This window comes from Myiozetetes cayanensis, unplaced genomic scaffold (assembly GCF_022539395.1).
Source record: "Myiozetetes cayanensis isolate MyiCay16 unplaced genomic scaffold, myiCay2020 scf5-8, whole genome shotgun sequence".
In the NCBI taxonomy this organism is placed as follows: Eukaryota; Metazoa; Chordata; class Aves; order Passeriformes; family Tyrannidae; genus Myiozetetes; species Myiozetetes cayanensis.
Window position 1 is genome coordinate 25,252,363 of NW_026087742.1, and position 15,111 is coordinate 25,267,473.

At 36.1% G+C, this 15,111-nt stretch overlaps 1 protein-coding gene across 12 annotated transcripts in view; it reads left to right on the top strand.

Annotated features, from left to right (window-relative positions):
* Nucleotides 1-15,111, top strand: part of STXBP5L (syntaxin binding protein 5L) — a 181,218-nt gene that overhangs the window by 99,606 nt on the left and 66,501 nt on the right. For all 12 annotated transcript variants that reach the window (XM_050333882.1, XM_050333883.1, XM_050333880.1 and 9 more), the window contains exons 8-14: nucleotides 5,063-5,186; nucleotides 6,327-6,405; nucleotides 6,583-6,737; nucleotides 8,275-8,347; nucleotides 9,661-9,808; nucleotides 11,381-11,448; nucleotides 12,625-12,665. In XM_050333882.1, the coding sequence (XP_050189839.1) occupies nucleotides 5,063-5,186; nucleotides 6,327-6,405; nucleotides 6,583-6,737; nucleotides 8,275-8,347; nucleotides 9,661-9,808; nucleotides 11,381-11,448; nucleotides 12,625-12,665 (688 nt within the window). The remainder of the gene's footprint in view (nucleotides 1-5,062; nucleotides 5,187-6,326; nucleotides 6,406-6,582; nucleotides 6,738-8,274; nucleotides 8,348-9,660; nucleotides 9,809-11,380; nucleotides 11,449-12,624; nucleotides 12,666-15,111) is intronic.

The window sequence follows — 15,111 nt, forward strand, 5'->3', positions numbered from 1 at the left end:
GTCTCCTGGGGGAGAGTCAGGTGTGTGTCTGTCCATCAGCTTTCCTCTCTTGTATTTAGAATGAGTCTACATAAAAGAGGATCTTTATAATACTGTTTCCTTTTTTCTTGTTGAGACAGGGTAGTTGAGCGGTGAAAATTTCTCATGCAATTTATTTGATCCACATTTTTCAGTACTGTCCTCAGGAACTTTTTTTGGCCTGTCAGTCCTGTACTTTCCTCCTCAGCGGTTACTTGCTGTGTCATTACTCCACTTTGTGCAACTTGTGCTGACTTCTTATCATCTACTGAAATAGTTGCAAGATTCTTATTTTGTTTTTAAAAGGGTTGTGTGACTAGCCATATTCCAGACTTTCAGGCTGTGACTGTTCATAATATTCCAGATATGCTATGATTCCCTTAGGTAGCCACTAAGAAGGGTTCTTTTTAAATCCTGGGTTATATAGCTTTTGTGAGTCCCAAATTACTTGTTCGGCATGTGCCACTTGGTATTTAGCATCAATCCAAGTTTTCAGACCTAAGCCTCATCTTATGGATTGGTCACCAAAGATCACAGTGCAGAAGTCATTGTTCCTGTTCCCTTTCTCCATGCTCTCTGGACTGATGCACCCTGTGTGCCCCAAGATGTCTGACCAAGCTTTCAGTATTGTTCTGGAACTGAGCCAGCCAGTTGCGAGGTATCTGTGAAGTCTCAGATAAATTACTGTAAATGTTCTGTATCTTCATTAAATACCGAAATGCCTCTTTGCATGAGTTCTGAATAAAATTAATCCACCTCATTTTTCTCACTGTCATTATACTTTCTTTAGCATCAGTTTTGAAACTAGTGGAGTCACACCATTTGATGCTAAAAGAACTGAAGATCTCATCTAACTCACCAGTTCCTCTTCTGGCATCTTAAATGATCATCAGATGGCACTATCTTTTCTGGCTTATAAGTGGAGCCAATTCTTCTGTTTAGTATCAAAATTTCCCCTGGCAGCAGGCTTCTTGATTAGCACTTGGTGTGTACTGTGAGTAACAGCTTATTTTCTTGTCTTTGATGGACTGTCAGTGTTACTCACCAAGGCAAGTTCTATCTTCTCTATAGTCTTGTTCAGGTAGCTCTACAGTTTGGTAATGTCACTCAAAACACATGTCAGTACACTCAGGACTCCATCCAAATACTCATCCCTTCTTAGGATCAAGCCTCAACTGGATTTGTCCTATGTTACCCTTGATAGCATTGGATTTCAGTCTTCCCAGACCAGCTATTGAGAAGGAGACTCTCTGTTGTTATTCAGTTCTATAGAACCTGTCATTGTGCAGCACAGAAATGAGAAACAGGTACTTTTTGATAGGGAAAAGGAAAGAAGGTTGCTAACTGTCTATCTACAAATCTAAATATCCTTCCTTTTTTTAGTTCAAGATGGGGACTATATCTGCTGACATTCAGTTGTCATAGGGAGGAATAATTTCATATCTCATGAATTTAGATATTTCTTTTCAGCCACAGGCCTTTAGTGTCCTTCTTGCCTTTCTTGAAAATTGGGACAATGTTCACCAGCTTCCAGTCATGTGGGACCTCTCTGGATTACCAAGACCCCTCAAAAATCATTGAGAGAGGTTTTGTGATGATGTCAACTGACTCTTTGAGGATTCTGGGATGAATCCCATCAAACCCCATAGATTTGTAGGGATCCAGCTGGAGCAGCAGATCCCACACAATTTCAGGGGGAACTGAGAGTTGATCATTCTTGTAGTCATGGTCCTCCAGCTCAGGGCACTGAGACCCCCTCGGTCCACCACCCTTGTTGAAGACAGAGGCAAAGAAAGCATTAAACATCTCTTCCTTGTCTCTGTCCCTGTTTGTGAGGTGACCATCCTCATCCTGTAACAGACTGTAACAATTTCTATATTGCCTATTGCCATTGATATATTTGAAGAACTCTTTTTATTATTCCTCACATTTCTGGCCAGCTTCAACTCCAGTTGAGCTTTGGCTGCATGAGTTTTCTCCCTACAGTAGCAAGCAGCATCTCTGAATTCTTCCCAGGTCACTTGACCTTCCTTCCACCAGGCATGCACCTTCTTTTTACCTTATCTCCAAGAGAAGATTCCTGTTCAGCCAAGCTGGCCTTCTGCCTCACCTGCCTGACTTCTGACATTTGGAAATTGCCTTTGTGTGATGTCTGTCATCTTCTCAGTGGTGATATGTATGAGATATTGAGGCTCTTCCAATCAATGCTCCTACATGATGCACTCTATAAAAGGCTTTGCTTGCAAGCCCTTTTCTAATTTTCTTCAAAAGTTTATTTCCATCAATTGGTGTAAAAAGAGCACATAAACAAGACAGATCTTTCAGAGGATTCTCAAGTTGTTATTGATAGTTGGCAGACCCTAAAAAACAGCCGTCTTCATGCACGGACTTTGAAAGTTTGTGTCAACACACATTCAGAGCTTTCTGAAACAGTCACCATCTTTCATTGGAACACATCTCCAAAATGAAGCTGCAGAGTTCTCAGAGACATTTGCCAAATGACATCTCCCTACCTTTGTCAAACACTATGTCACTCTACAATATCAAATCAGATGTGGCCCTTATTTTAGTGGTCCTGCAGTACTACTAACACAAAGGATTTTTAACACTGAAGCAATAAGATGAGTATAGTTCTTGTTCAAAATATGGCTAAAAGGGGTCCTAAAAACTCTTTGCTGAATTCTCCTCAGTAAAGAGGGTTTGTGATTGGGAAGGAACTGAAATGGTGTTGGGCACACTTAATTTTAGTGCATGCTGTGTATGAGAGAAGATAGAATTTGTATGCAACCACTGCAAGTATTGCAGAGGGAGAAACATACCCAATCTGGAGTGGTATGCTTTATGTGCATACACTGTGTGAACATTCACATGAGTCACCCACCATGATGAACTTCTCTTCTAAGCAAATAACTGCTCTTTTTATGTGTGGATGCTAACAAAGCGGATCAGAATCTAGACATATTCTAGCAGAGAGAAAATTTGGGACTTGTTCAGTGCCATCTTTCCATATTAGCCGTGAGTCCCAGCTGAGACCTCCAGAAGTGATTCTATGGTTTTTTTTGCCCACGTCAAGGCAAAGTCTAACAGGTCAATTTGAGTTGCTGCTATGCCAGCTGTCTGTGACAGGAGCATTCCACCTCAGCTCTACTCCACAGGAGGTTTGTGCTGGCAGGGGGCACCTGGTAGCTGAGAGGCAGTTTAACAAGCAGCTTGTTACAGTTTTCAGATGCTGGTTACTAGCTGCTGCTCAGACACAGTGACTGTAGCCACGTGAAATGTTTCTAGCTGTGGTAGCATATCACAACCAGATCCAAATTTGGCACAATAGCAAGCATGAACGAGCTCATGTCAGAATTAATTTGCATGAGGATAGACGTGCCTTCAGTGTAAGTGAAGCAGTGCTCCCCACGGATCAAAGGTTGTTCCTACCTGAGGGCAACAATATTGGACTCTGTATGAACCATCTTCCCGTGTTGTCTTTGTTGCTTCAGTTAGTTTGGTGTCTTCTGGGTCTTTAAGAGGAACTGTGTGCCAACTCCCCTCTAGCAGGTAGAAGTTTGAGTGATACCTGTTATGTCACTCAAAGATAAATGTCTAGAGTTTGTTCAGCTCTGGGTTTTGAGTCTTTTTTTGTCATGTTAGTCAAGCATTCATACACAAGGCATGTCAGATTCCTATTAAAAATCTGGATCATCTTAATGTATTTATGGCCATGCTGTCCAGCCTCAGGAGCTGAGTAAAGCTTTGGTAAGAGCTTGCAGCTCTTTTGTCTGTTTCTGCTGATACTCCTGCCAGACCATGAGCCATAACTGACCATAACAATCAATATAATTGCTAAAAGAGGAAGACCAACAGGGACTTTTGAATAGTGACCAGTAGACATAGTTTTATTTCTTGCCAGCTTGAGTAAAATTGATGTGAATGACTTATGAACACCCAGGCATGATTTTAAAGTGATTTGAATAAGTCAGGTAAATGGCTTTATGCAATTGTAAGTGCATGCAAGGCCTTAACATTTCCTAGGTTGAAAAAAAGAGAAATTTCTCAAACTGTATTCAAAAATAGGTCTCTTTTATTTGCATTTACATAAAAACGTATGGTGTTTTTTGCTATTTGGCAGCAAACATTTCTGGAAGGGATATGGATTCAAGGGAGACTTCTGTGAGTTTGTGCTTCTGAAGGGAGTGTGTGAGAAACTGTGTTACATAGTGAATGTTTTGTCAGAAGATGGCTTTTGTTTATTTCCAGCACATACCAGTGAAAGTAAAGGACTTACACCATTATCCTTTCAGCTAGTTTGATGTAAATAGATATTTCCAGTCAGTTCCACTAATTATGCACAAAATATTGAGAATGGTTTGTTAATTTTTCAAGTGTTCCTTTTTGGCATATGTAATATTCATCTTGTGGTACTTGCAGTGTGCACATAGGAGTGCAATATTCCTCTTCTCTGATGCACTATCTGTTCCAAAGTATCTCACATCATTGTTTTGGGAATTTCCTAGATCAATGAAACAATCCTGGTCTATATACTGTTTTGATTTTTACATTAAACGTCACAGATTTCTGTGTACTTGCTCTGCAATTTAAGTATGTGAGTGTGGGTGTGGAAATTGTTCAAGAACAGTGTACTATGTCCTCTGGGGAAGACTGCGTGTTTTGTATGTTTCCTGTAAAACTTATTACACTGAATTTTCTGTAAATTTGCCAGATTAAATACTTCTGAGGAGAGCTATCACACACATTACAATTGCATTGTATGTCCTCCGTTCTTACACTTTTACCTTAATACCCTATTCCTTCAGTTTTGGTCTGATTTACTGAAGGCTTCCTTACATTATTGTGTTGTGTGAGCCTCTATGGTGAATTGTGGATTACAGCCGTTGGTTGCTAGAAAGTGATGGTAATGGACTTCAGACAAACAAGAACCCTGCAACTCTTGATATACCATTAGATTAATATAATCCAAAGTTTTACATTAAAATATCTTTACTGTAAACACTGTGTTTGGTTTCAGTTTCAAGTTCTTCTTTAATTCCTGTAGGCTATTCATTCTGTTGCTTGGCATCATGAAGGGAAACAGTTCATGTGCAGTCACTCTGATGGCAGCTTGACCCTATGGAATCTGAAAAGTCCTAACAGACCATTCCAGACCACAATTCCACATGGTAATTTTGATAGTGAAAATGTGTAACTAAGAAGCAATACAGTGTTCTCAATGCTGTTTGATAATAACTCTGTTTATTTGATTTTTCACTGTAGCCCAGATCCAGAGTTGCTTCTTGCATAGTAGCTGGAAATTATTATAAAAATCAGCTATTTAGAGAAAACTTTTTTTTAATTGGTGTCATAAATAGCTCTTTTATCCAACTCATTTTAAGAGTCCACTACTTGTCTGTGAGGCTCTCAGCCTATGGGATTTTTGCATTTCTTTCTTTATATTTTGTAATTACGTGCTCAGGTGCAATTTTTACAAGAAGTTAATACATTTTGTACAAGGCACTGTGTTGTTTGTCATGGTGATGGTACAAGGTTTCCCAAATAACTGCAGTAAAGGAGCCATATTAAGAAATGGACTGTGCCTTTTATGCCTGGGACTTAATATGCCACTGCTTCCCAAGAATGAGGTAAAAAAGTATTGACTCCATTACAAATCAATACATTACCATGAAACCTGACTGGGTGGAAAGGGAGGAAGGAGGAGAAGGAAAGACCTATGTAGCCCAAAGAAGATTTAGCATTTTCTTAGATTTCCTTCTATTTTATAATTTTTATTCATAGACCTCTCAGGGGTCATCTACTCTAAACATAAGGTAAAACAGGCCTGAGCCAATGAATTTCAATTGTATGCTTAATTTAATTTTTGTCACTCAACTAGTAATACTCCAAAGCATGCAGCATTTTGTCAACAAAAGGAATTGCATCAATCTAAGAAGGCTTAGGAAAAAACTAAGCTGTTTATGGTCATAATGTGTTCAGAAAAGAAAGTGTACAATTAGTCTAATTCATTAATTGTTAGTTAAGTGCCATCCTCAGTAATCTGCATGGGCTTTAGGTGTTTTTGAAGTGTGGCATATAGTCCTTTAGAGGTATGTGGCAGAAAATCACAGAGACATAATAAATGTTAATAATTTAGACAATGCATATTTTACAGAAATAGGAGCTAACTGTAACTAAGCTGCATCTTCTATAGCTTTAAAGTTCCATTCTCTTATGGCTTATACAGTTGCTTCAATGTGTATGTTTTAGTTTGATAGTTCTATTATCATGATGTTTTAATAGAGTTTTCGTCTTCTTTCTTTCTGTAGGAAAAGTTCAAAGAGATGGGAAAAAACCTGAATCTTGTAAACCAATTCTAAAAGTAGAGTACAAGACCTGTAAAAACAGGTTTGTTTTTAATTTTGCAGTTAACTCAATATTACATTCCTGAGTTAAAGTCCTTTCAGAATCTTTCCTACTTTATTTCTGCAAAGCTATTTATTACTATTTAAAAACTAAACCTATAATGTAAACCTGTATGACCTATATAGACTTATAACTACTGCGTTGTTGTTTTTAATACAGTGAACCATTTGTGATATTTTCTGGTGGACTGTCATATGATAAGCCTTGTCGAAGACCAAGTTTAACAATCATGCATGGGAAAGCAATTACAGTTCTTGAAATGGATCACCCTATAGTTGATTTTTTAACTCTTTGTGAAACACCGTATCCAAATGGTGAGTTTATTGAGAAAAATACAGTTATGGAAAAAGTAAATGAAATTATCCTTTCTCATACATTAATTCCGTTCCAGGGACTTCCATTCTCACATTTGTCTTCATCTCAACAAAACTACATAACTGAAATTACCTGGAAATCGTTTGCATTCTCAATATAGGAAGAAAGTGATGAGTGGACAATAAAGCATGCATAAATCTTCTCATATAAGATTGAAACGTATGCTTATATTTCTGACATTTTTCATGATGCTGAAAATCTACAGATGGCTAAATTATTGAAGATTAAACTATCACTTATCTGCAAAAAAGTTCTTACACTTCAGCATGAAATGAACTGCTAAAAATGCTTGCTGCATATTGTGGGCCTGCCTACATTCTGAAGAATATTCCCAGAAAATTCCAGAAAGTAAATTAAGAGAAGCTGTAGGTCAAAACCAAACAAAGTTTAGCATTTTAAACCCTCAAGCAAAAAAAGTAAAATAAATCTTATATACATAGCTAAATAAAATACATATTAAATACACTTAGTAAAGATAAAGTATATATTTGTTTCAATGGCATACAAAAATTTAATTTTCAGTAGTCAAAGTTAGTTTGAGCTTTCACTTAACTGTGTCATATACTTCCCAGTGCTAAGATTTTGTAGCATCTTCACCTGCTTACAAGCTAATATTTAAACATTTTGGTTTAGCCTGTGTTATTCATAGACTTGTATAAAACAGGCAGGCAAAAAGTAATGTGCATAGACTGAAAGGAAGCTGAATCAGCTGCTGTCATTTACTCATCATTTTGGCACCATCCATCTGAAGAGTGTGTTCTGAGCTTGCACATGCTGGATTGATTTATTGCTGTTGAAAAGAGATTCATAATTTCACATTTATAATTTTAAAATTACTTTTATCCTACGTAAACTAATACACCCTATGCATCAAGGGAAGCATTTATTTGTCATTTTAAGTGTTTAATTTTGATAAATGGAAAGAGAATTAAATAAAAAACCAAGCTGCATAATCTCCTGAAGAGTATGTGGGAGGAAGGAGCACGTAAGTACTTGAATTGAACATTGCAGACTTACAAGATTCATTTGGAATATTCCCATGGAATATTCTCTTGGAATCAACCTTGGAAATGGGAGCATTGTGTATCATAAAGCAAACTGCACAATATGATTTTGAAGTGCAGTTGTACACAGTAGAAGTATTATTTCTGGACAGCAAAAATCAGCTTTATCAATGCAATGATAACATTATATTCTATTTCTTTGCTTTCAATATAGAATCATACTGGCAGGCTGTAATATTCCAGTTCTATTTCTGCTTTGTATGTTGGTCAACAATACTACCCAAAAGTCATTTTTTTTACTTCCTGTCTGGCCCTGGTTTCCAGATTTGTCTGGTTTTTGCATGTGTCAAGGATTTGTACCTTAAAACTTCTAATATACTGTGAAAGTCTGGAGAACATAAATATGACTTGCAAGCTTAAAATGACTAGTAAGAGAACTCCATGTCTTATATACTTGATTCCTTGCTTACAGAATTTCAAGAACCCTATGCTGTAGTTGTGCTTTTGGAAAAAGATCTCATTGTCGTTGACCTGACACAAAGCAAGTAAGTATGAAGTTTTATATGAATCTATTTGTGTGTTTAACTGTCCAGCAAATTATCATAAAATTCCAAATGTTATCATGTGATGTCTTTTTGCTATCCAAAATCATTCAGTCTTGGAAATAATTCATTCTAAATATTCACTTCTACCGTAAGATTACCTAATCAACAGGAGCTTATTGTAATATTTGTTCTTAATCTTTGGAATAAATCTCAATCTGCAGTTCCTTCAGCATAGTACTCAAACATTCATTCAGCACCAAAGTTAAGCAATACTTGGTCACATGCTGAATTATGACCTGAACATATGTTTTGGAAATCAGATTCAGCTTCTACTTATATGCATGCCTAACTAGACTCCACAGGATCCACCACTTAAGTATCTTAATACTTAGTGGCATTGATTTGCATGGATCTACAGCATTATTTCATGATCCATTTGCTGGTTTAAATGACAAATAGTTCTTTCATAACAGATTCAATGTTCTTATCAAAGAGAAACTAAACATCATGTAAATCCAATTCTTATTTATTTTGTTCTGCCTATAACACTATCATGTACATCCATGTTCACACTTATACAATGATATAAATAGGAACAGATTTTGCCCATGATGTCGTTAAACATTTAAAGTGAATCATGCTCTGATCTCACTTACCGTAAAGAATCATTCAGATCATCTCAGCAATGTAAAATGGACATAACTGAAATGAGAACCAAATATTTTTCAGTTGTGAATAACATTTTGCAGTGCACCAAAAGTGGGGCCTTCTGCCTTATAAGCTCATTCAAACTGATGGAACTGAGGAATAAACTGAGATCTACTCATCTGTTATTGAAGTTTTTCATTGTAGAATCAGCAGTCTAGCAACCCAATAAGCTAAGCTGCTCAATATAAAATCCAAAGTTGTATAAGCAGGTTTTACATCATAGTATATATCATATCCATGAATCTGAAAATTCTAGAAAATGTGTCACTTGTGTATAAATAAGATTTTGAGATGTTGGAAAAAAACTAGTTCTTAATCATCATTGACACAAGTAGCCCTGTTAGCCTTAGGGACTATTCACATGACTGGGTATTTATGTAACAAGAGGATTCTTGTCACAGCAGTGGAATTTTAATATCTTTATTTGCGTAACTACACATTATTACTGACATGAAAAGCAATACATAAGTTTGAATAAATAAGGGAAAATGTATTTCATTAGTAATGATTTTACTTGGTTTCTGTTATTCTCTTTAATATAAGAATATGTTTTATTCTATGACTCAGTGTGACAGTGCTTCTAATAAATTGTCTTCCTTAACTAGTTTTCCAATCTTTGAAAATCCATATCCTATTGACATTCATGAGTCACCTGTTACCTGCACAGAATATTTTGCGGACTGTCCTCCAGATTTGATTCCTGTACTCTATTCTGTAGGAGCAAAACATAAAAAGCAAGGATACAGCAATAAGGTAAATAAAATCAATATTTTTTAAAGCAAAGGAAGTAGATGTATAACCTATGTTTTTGTAACATCTTACTGAATTATTTCCATTTTACTTCTCTAAGAATTATTTTCAAGTTAGTCCAACCAGCAGTTTAGCAGCACGTTTACAGGCTGGTATTTGTCCCTCAGAAACACCACCACTTGAGCACAACTGTTAATTAGCATTATACAGAACTTCAGGCTGCTGGAATTATTCCAGATCAGATTGAGTTAAAGGAAAAGCATCATGTACAATTCAAATATGTATGGGTGGGTTATCTCTATCAAAGAAAGAAGTCAAAATGTTATAACTGAAAGACTTAAGCAGAAGAGGTTCAGTGAGGGTTGACAGCATGTCTGTGAGATTTGTTATTAAATAAGGATATTATTTTACTGAGCTACCAATGTCTTATCATAATGCTTTTAGAAATAGGACAAGCTGCAGAAAGAAGAAGAGGAAATGCAATTCATTTATAAATTTCAAGCTTTAATCTGGTTTGTGTTTTGGCTAGAACTAATCCATTGTAATAAATAAATTAGAAAAAAAATGGGGTAAACAACTCAGACATCATCAATTTTCTATTCGAATCATCAGAAGTATTCTCCTTGGAGCTGCATTATTTTCCATGAACTCAGAAACTGAGCCCTCTCTACTTCTTTTGTATCTTTACTCAGCAAAGTACTTCAGAAAACACTTTTTTTCTCTTATTTAAGTCTATCCTTACCTCATATTCTTACCTCATATACTTTTCACCACCTACCTGTATTCATTGCGTACTCACTTGACCCCTTGCTTTATTTGTGCTCATACAGATATATACCCTGAAGGTAGGTAGTCACTCCTATGCCAGCCACCCATTTCTGTACCCGCAGGCATCCACTCCATGTATCCAAATAAACAGTTTGCGCTCCCAGTTTTTCTCCACCCACTCAGACTCTGCACACGTCCTCACCCACTCTGCGCATACGTCATCCTCCACATCCTGTATCCTGTGTCCATACATGTCATACTTTAGGCACAAACCAGCATTTTGCTCCACCAGTCTAGACCAAGAAGAGAATGGGAGTCTTGCCACAAATAAACAAAAGGCAGAGAAGAGAAGGTGATTTCACATGTTCTATAAAAGTTGCACTCCGTTACCTCATCACTTCATGCTCAGATATTTGTTTCTGGGTCAGCTTCTTCAGTTGTCTTCATATTCAAAATAGATTTAGTGTTCCATAGAAACTTCCAGAGACAAGACACCTCAAAAGACTAGCAGAACTGTCTGTTACTCCTTCTTCTCATTCCTAGTTTAGATTGTTGAATGTTAGCTGTGCAGAAATATTTTAAAAACATAGAACCTTAGTTGATAATATAAAAATGTTATTAAGTTTCCAAAGCCTGAATTGATAATACAAAAATGTTAATAAGCTGTAAAAGCCTTAAATGATTCATACTTTTGTTACTTTTATGAGTTGTATTTCTTTTTGGGTGAAGATGTTGTCTACTCCTAACTTAACCAAGCAAGGTTCATAAGAATCAGTTGTGATCTCTGTACTCTCGTTGTTTGTTTAGGAATGGCCTATCAGTGGTGGAGCGTGGAACCTTGGAGCTCAGACATATCCAGAAATCATTATTACAGGGTGAGAATGAAACTGGGGATTGGTACTTCTAAAATGTTAGTGTCTACTCCTTTTTGTTGAGGGTTAGCTATAGATAAGAGTTGAGCCTTGACAGCATTCACTTCTCCTGGGTCTTCATGTGAGCAGTGTCACCACAGACGTTCTCTTTTGCTGTAAAAAACAGAACTTAGTACTCAGGGACAAGTTACTATTAAGAAATACCACTTGAGGCCCCAGTATCACACAGCAAGTCTATATTCTTATGAAGCTGGGGTCTTTGGAAAGGAAAATCAATTGCAAGACAATATTTTGGCCTTCAAGGTCATAGAGAATAGCTTTAACAAAGGGAGCAGCTGTTTTTCTATGGCTGTTGTCCTTTGGCCTTCTGGGAAATTTGTGTCTGGGGACAGTTTAGGAATTAATTTTAACACCCAGAGTTACTGAGGGTGTGGTGCTTTAGGATGAATTTCACCTTGTGAGTGGAGACCCTTAGCAAAAAGGCATAGAAAGGCTCAGATTGAAGTAGGAGCCCTATGAGCAATGCCTGGTGGATTTTCAAGGGACCATACTGTAAAACAGAAGCTATTTATCTAAGATGCATACTGTATTACCCTCTCAGACATGCTGAAGATAGCAATATATGTGGTAAATTGTTATTATCAATGATACTGAACACCTGCTTTTAAAAGTAAGGTTACAATAGTACCTATAAGCTGATGAAGGGATCATTCTCATTTTATCAGAAATGTCTCCCTTCTCCAGCTTTACTTCAGAGATTTTATGTAAATTAAAAGAAAACAGCTGTAAGGTATTAAACAAAACAAAGTTACCCTTTGTCCTTTCAAAGTTCATTATACATGGCGTTTTTAGGGTGCATAATCTTGATGCTAGCCCACTGCAAAGCCAAAAGTGCTGTAACTTAAACTTGTCATTAGTACAGGAAATAACTTCTTCTTGTTGAGATCTTAAAATTCATTGAGGGCTTAGTTCTCTGTAGGAAATGCATGAAAAATATTTTATTAACCAAATCAAGCAAAACACTTTCTTATAGTTAGTATGTATATTGTTAATATATGGTGAGTAAGGTATAGAGAGTTGCCATATTTTTTTTGCTTATATTTATCAGTCACGGAAAGTAGATGATGTTTTATAATTGAATATTGTTTTAACACATTTAATTTTTATATTTTTTTTAAGCCATGCAGATGGATCAGTAAAATTTTGGGATGCTTCTGCCAGTAAGTTTCTAAAGTTCACTTTTATATAATGCTGACAAATCACACAAACACACACACATATATATATAAATATATATATTAAGAAATATATATGTGTATATATATATAAATATATATGTATATAAAACATGATATTGAACAGTATGAGTAGTAATACCTGGGCTGATACACTTAAGAAAAATGAGGTGAAATTAAGAAAATTTTTATTAAATTAAGGGAAAAGAATGCTGCTAATGAGATACATTAGGCAGGAAAGAGTAAAAGTCTTTTAGAGGCATAATAAATCAAGATACCAAAAACTATGAAGAATGAAGCGCTAGTAAAAAATCCTTAGGGCACATTCTTCTTGTGTTTATAGAAGAGTGGGTTTAATTAGATCTAACATTCAGTTCCAGTTCTCATGTCTCTTCTGTTCTGAGTACAGCAAAGACTTTTTTACAGTTAAATAAAATTAGAATATTAAAATACAATAATACATGTCCCTATATCTGTAATCTGCTGAGGGTGGAAAAGACCTAAATCTTTTCTTGTCCAGTCTCAAGTCCCAGTAAATAATTAGGAAGCTTCTATTCATCAGAGCAGGAAAAAGCTTCAGAAAATGCTTTTTCCATGCAATGTGGCTATAACTGCACATATCGGAAACCAGCATTTTCCCTACAGAAAACACGTATGGTACTTCTTAGTAAAATGTACTTATTAAAAACACACATACATTTTAGTTGAAAGTTAAAATATTCTTCTTCAAATAACGTGACTGTGGCTTACCAAAGATCCTTTAGAATTGCCTTGTCTTCTGTCTCTTCAGACATACAGGGGTGTCTGGGTACAATATCTCTTTTAAGGTATCAGTCTCTTAAGGAAAAGAGAGTGTGAAAGAAAATCCTGTATGAAATGTTAGATGTAGAGAGATTTAATATGACCCTAATAATCAGTCTGTAATGGGTGACAAGATTGTAGAGTATGAGATACTCAAACTACTTGCTTGCTCCACATTGTGCCACAGAATTGTAATGATTAATGCTGCAATAATGGGGAATGTTCACAAGATTTTAATGTCAGCTAAACCTGATGACTCTGTCAGGTAATCCCCTTTTTGCCTAATACCAAATATTTTCAATCATCAGGATGGACAAGGAGAACATGAGGATTTCCAAAGCCTCATTTCACAGAAGTATTTTTCATAGGCACATCAACTGAACATGACTATGTTTTTTTATTATATACCTTGTCATTTTGGAAATGGAGGAAGAACAGATGCATATACTTAGAGTTTACATCTTCCAGTATTTCCAAGTTATGGTGAACACCAAAAAAAATCCCACAATCAAACAAAGTCAACGGTTTATCAGCAAAGACAGAAGTTTGAGAGAGCTTTAATATGAACCAAAGTAGGATAATTATTTTTATTTAGAGAAGTAGAGTGAGACATTAGACCTTGTCTTGTGAATATTTCATTACATACTTACACTTTTTACAGGAATGTGCAAATACAGGCACTAAAGTTAGAGTGAAACAATACAGACTGCTGGAAGACCCCATATATACTGCACAGAAACCAGTGTGCTAGATACCTCTTCTATAGTTTTGGCAGAAACAGAGAAATTAAAATCTTCTCATAGGGAATATAAACATAACACTCTAATCAGTATATACATACTGCTGTAGGAATTTTTGTTAATAATAAAAGCTTAGATGATCATGAATATTCACTGAAAATACCACTGCATCTCTGATGTCCTGGTCTTAGTCCTGCTTTTCAGGGCATGTACTGTGTTACTCGTAGCATACTTGGTACTTTTATTTACAAGGTATTAATTATTAAGAAGTTTTAGTATTTATAAAGTCTTAACTTTTTTAATGGAGTTCAATATAATTTGAGATTTTCTAGCAAACAAAATATCCTACCCATATGAGAAAGCACAAAATACTTTGCTTTTAGGTGTATTTTAATTGTGTAGTTTTGTATCTGAAAGCACAGATTTGTGAGAGACTGGGAGTTATCCAAATGTATCTTTGCTCAAAAGCCATTGCTGTTTCTCATTTGTTCTTGTGCAGTTGGCACTTAGTAATTCAGAGAAGCATAGACTTTGTGCTCTATGATTCTGTAGCTCTTACAGTCCTACTATGCATGGACCCATGATGCCTGACTTGCAGTGCCACTCTGGATTTGCCACTGGGACTAAGGGCATCCTGAATCCTCTTTCACTGCCTCTTAGAGCAGGAAGAATTATGTATTTATTATAGAAGCACTTGCCGTAATTTGTGAAAGTTTGGTAGTGCTTTATGTGCTAAAACTTTTTAAAATATTAAAAAAATATTATGCTGAACATCCTGGAATACATCTGCACTGCCAATTGAAGATGTATTTTTGCTGTGTTCATCATCTGGTTACATAACTAAACACTGGTCTTTCATCTTCCTGTTGCTCTTGTTACACAGGCCAGCT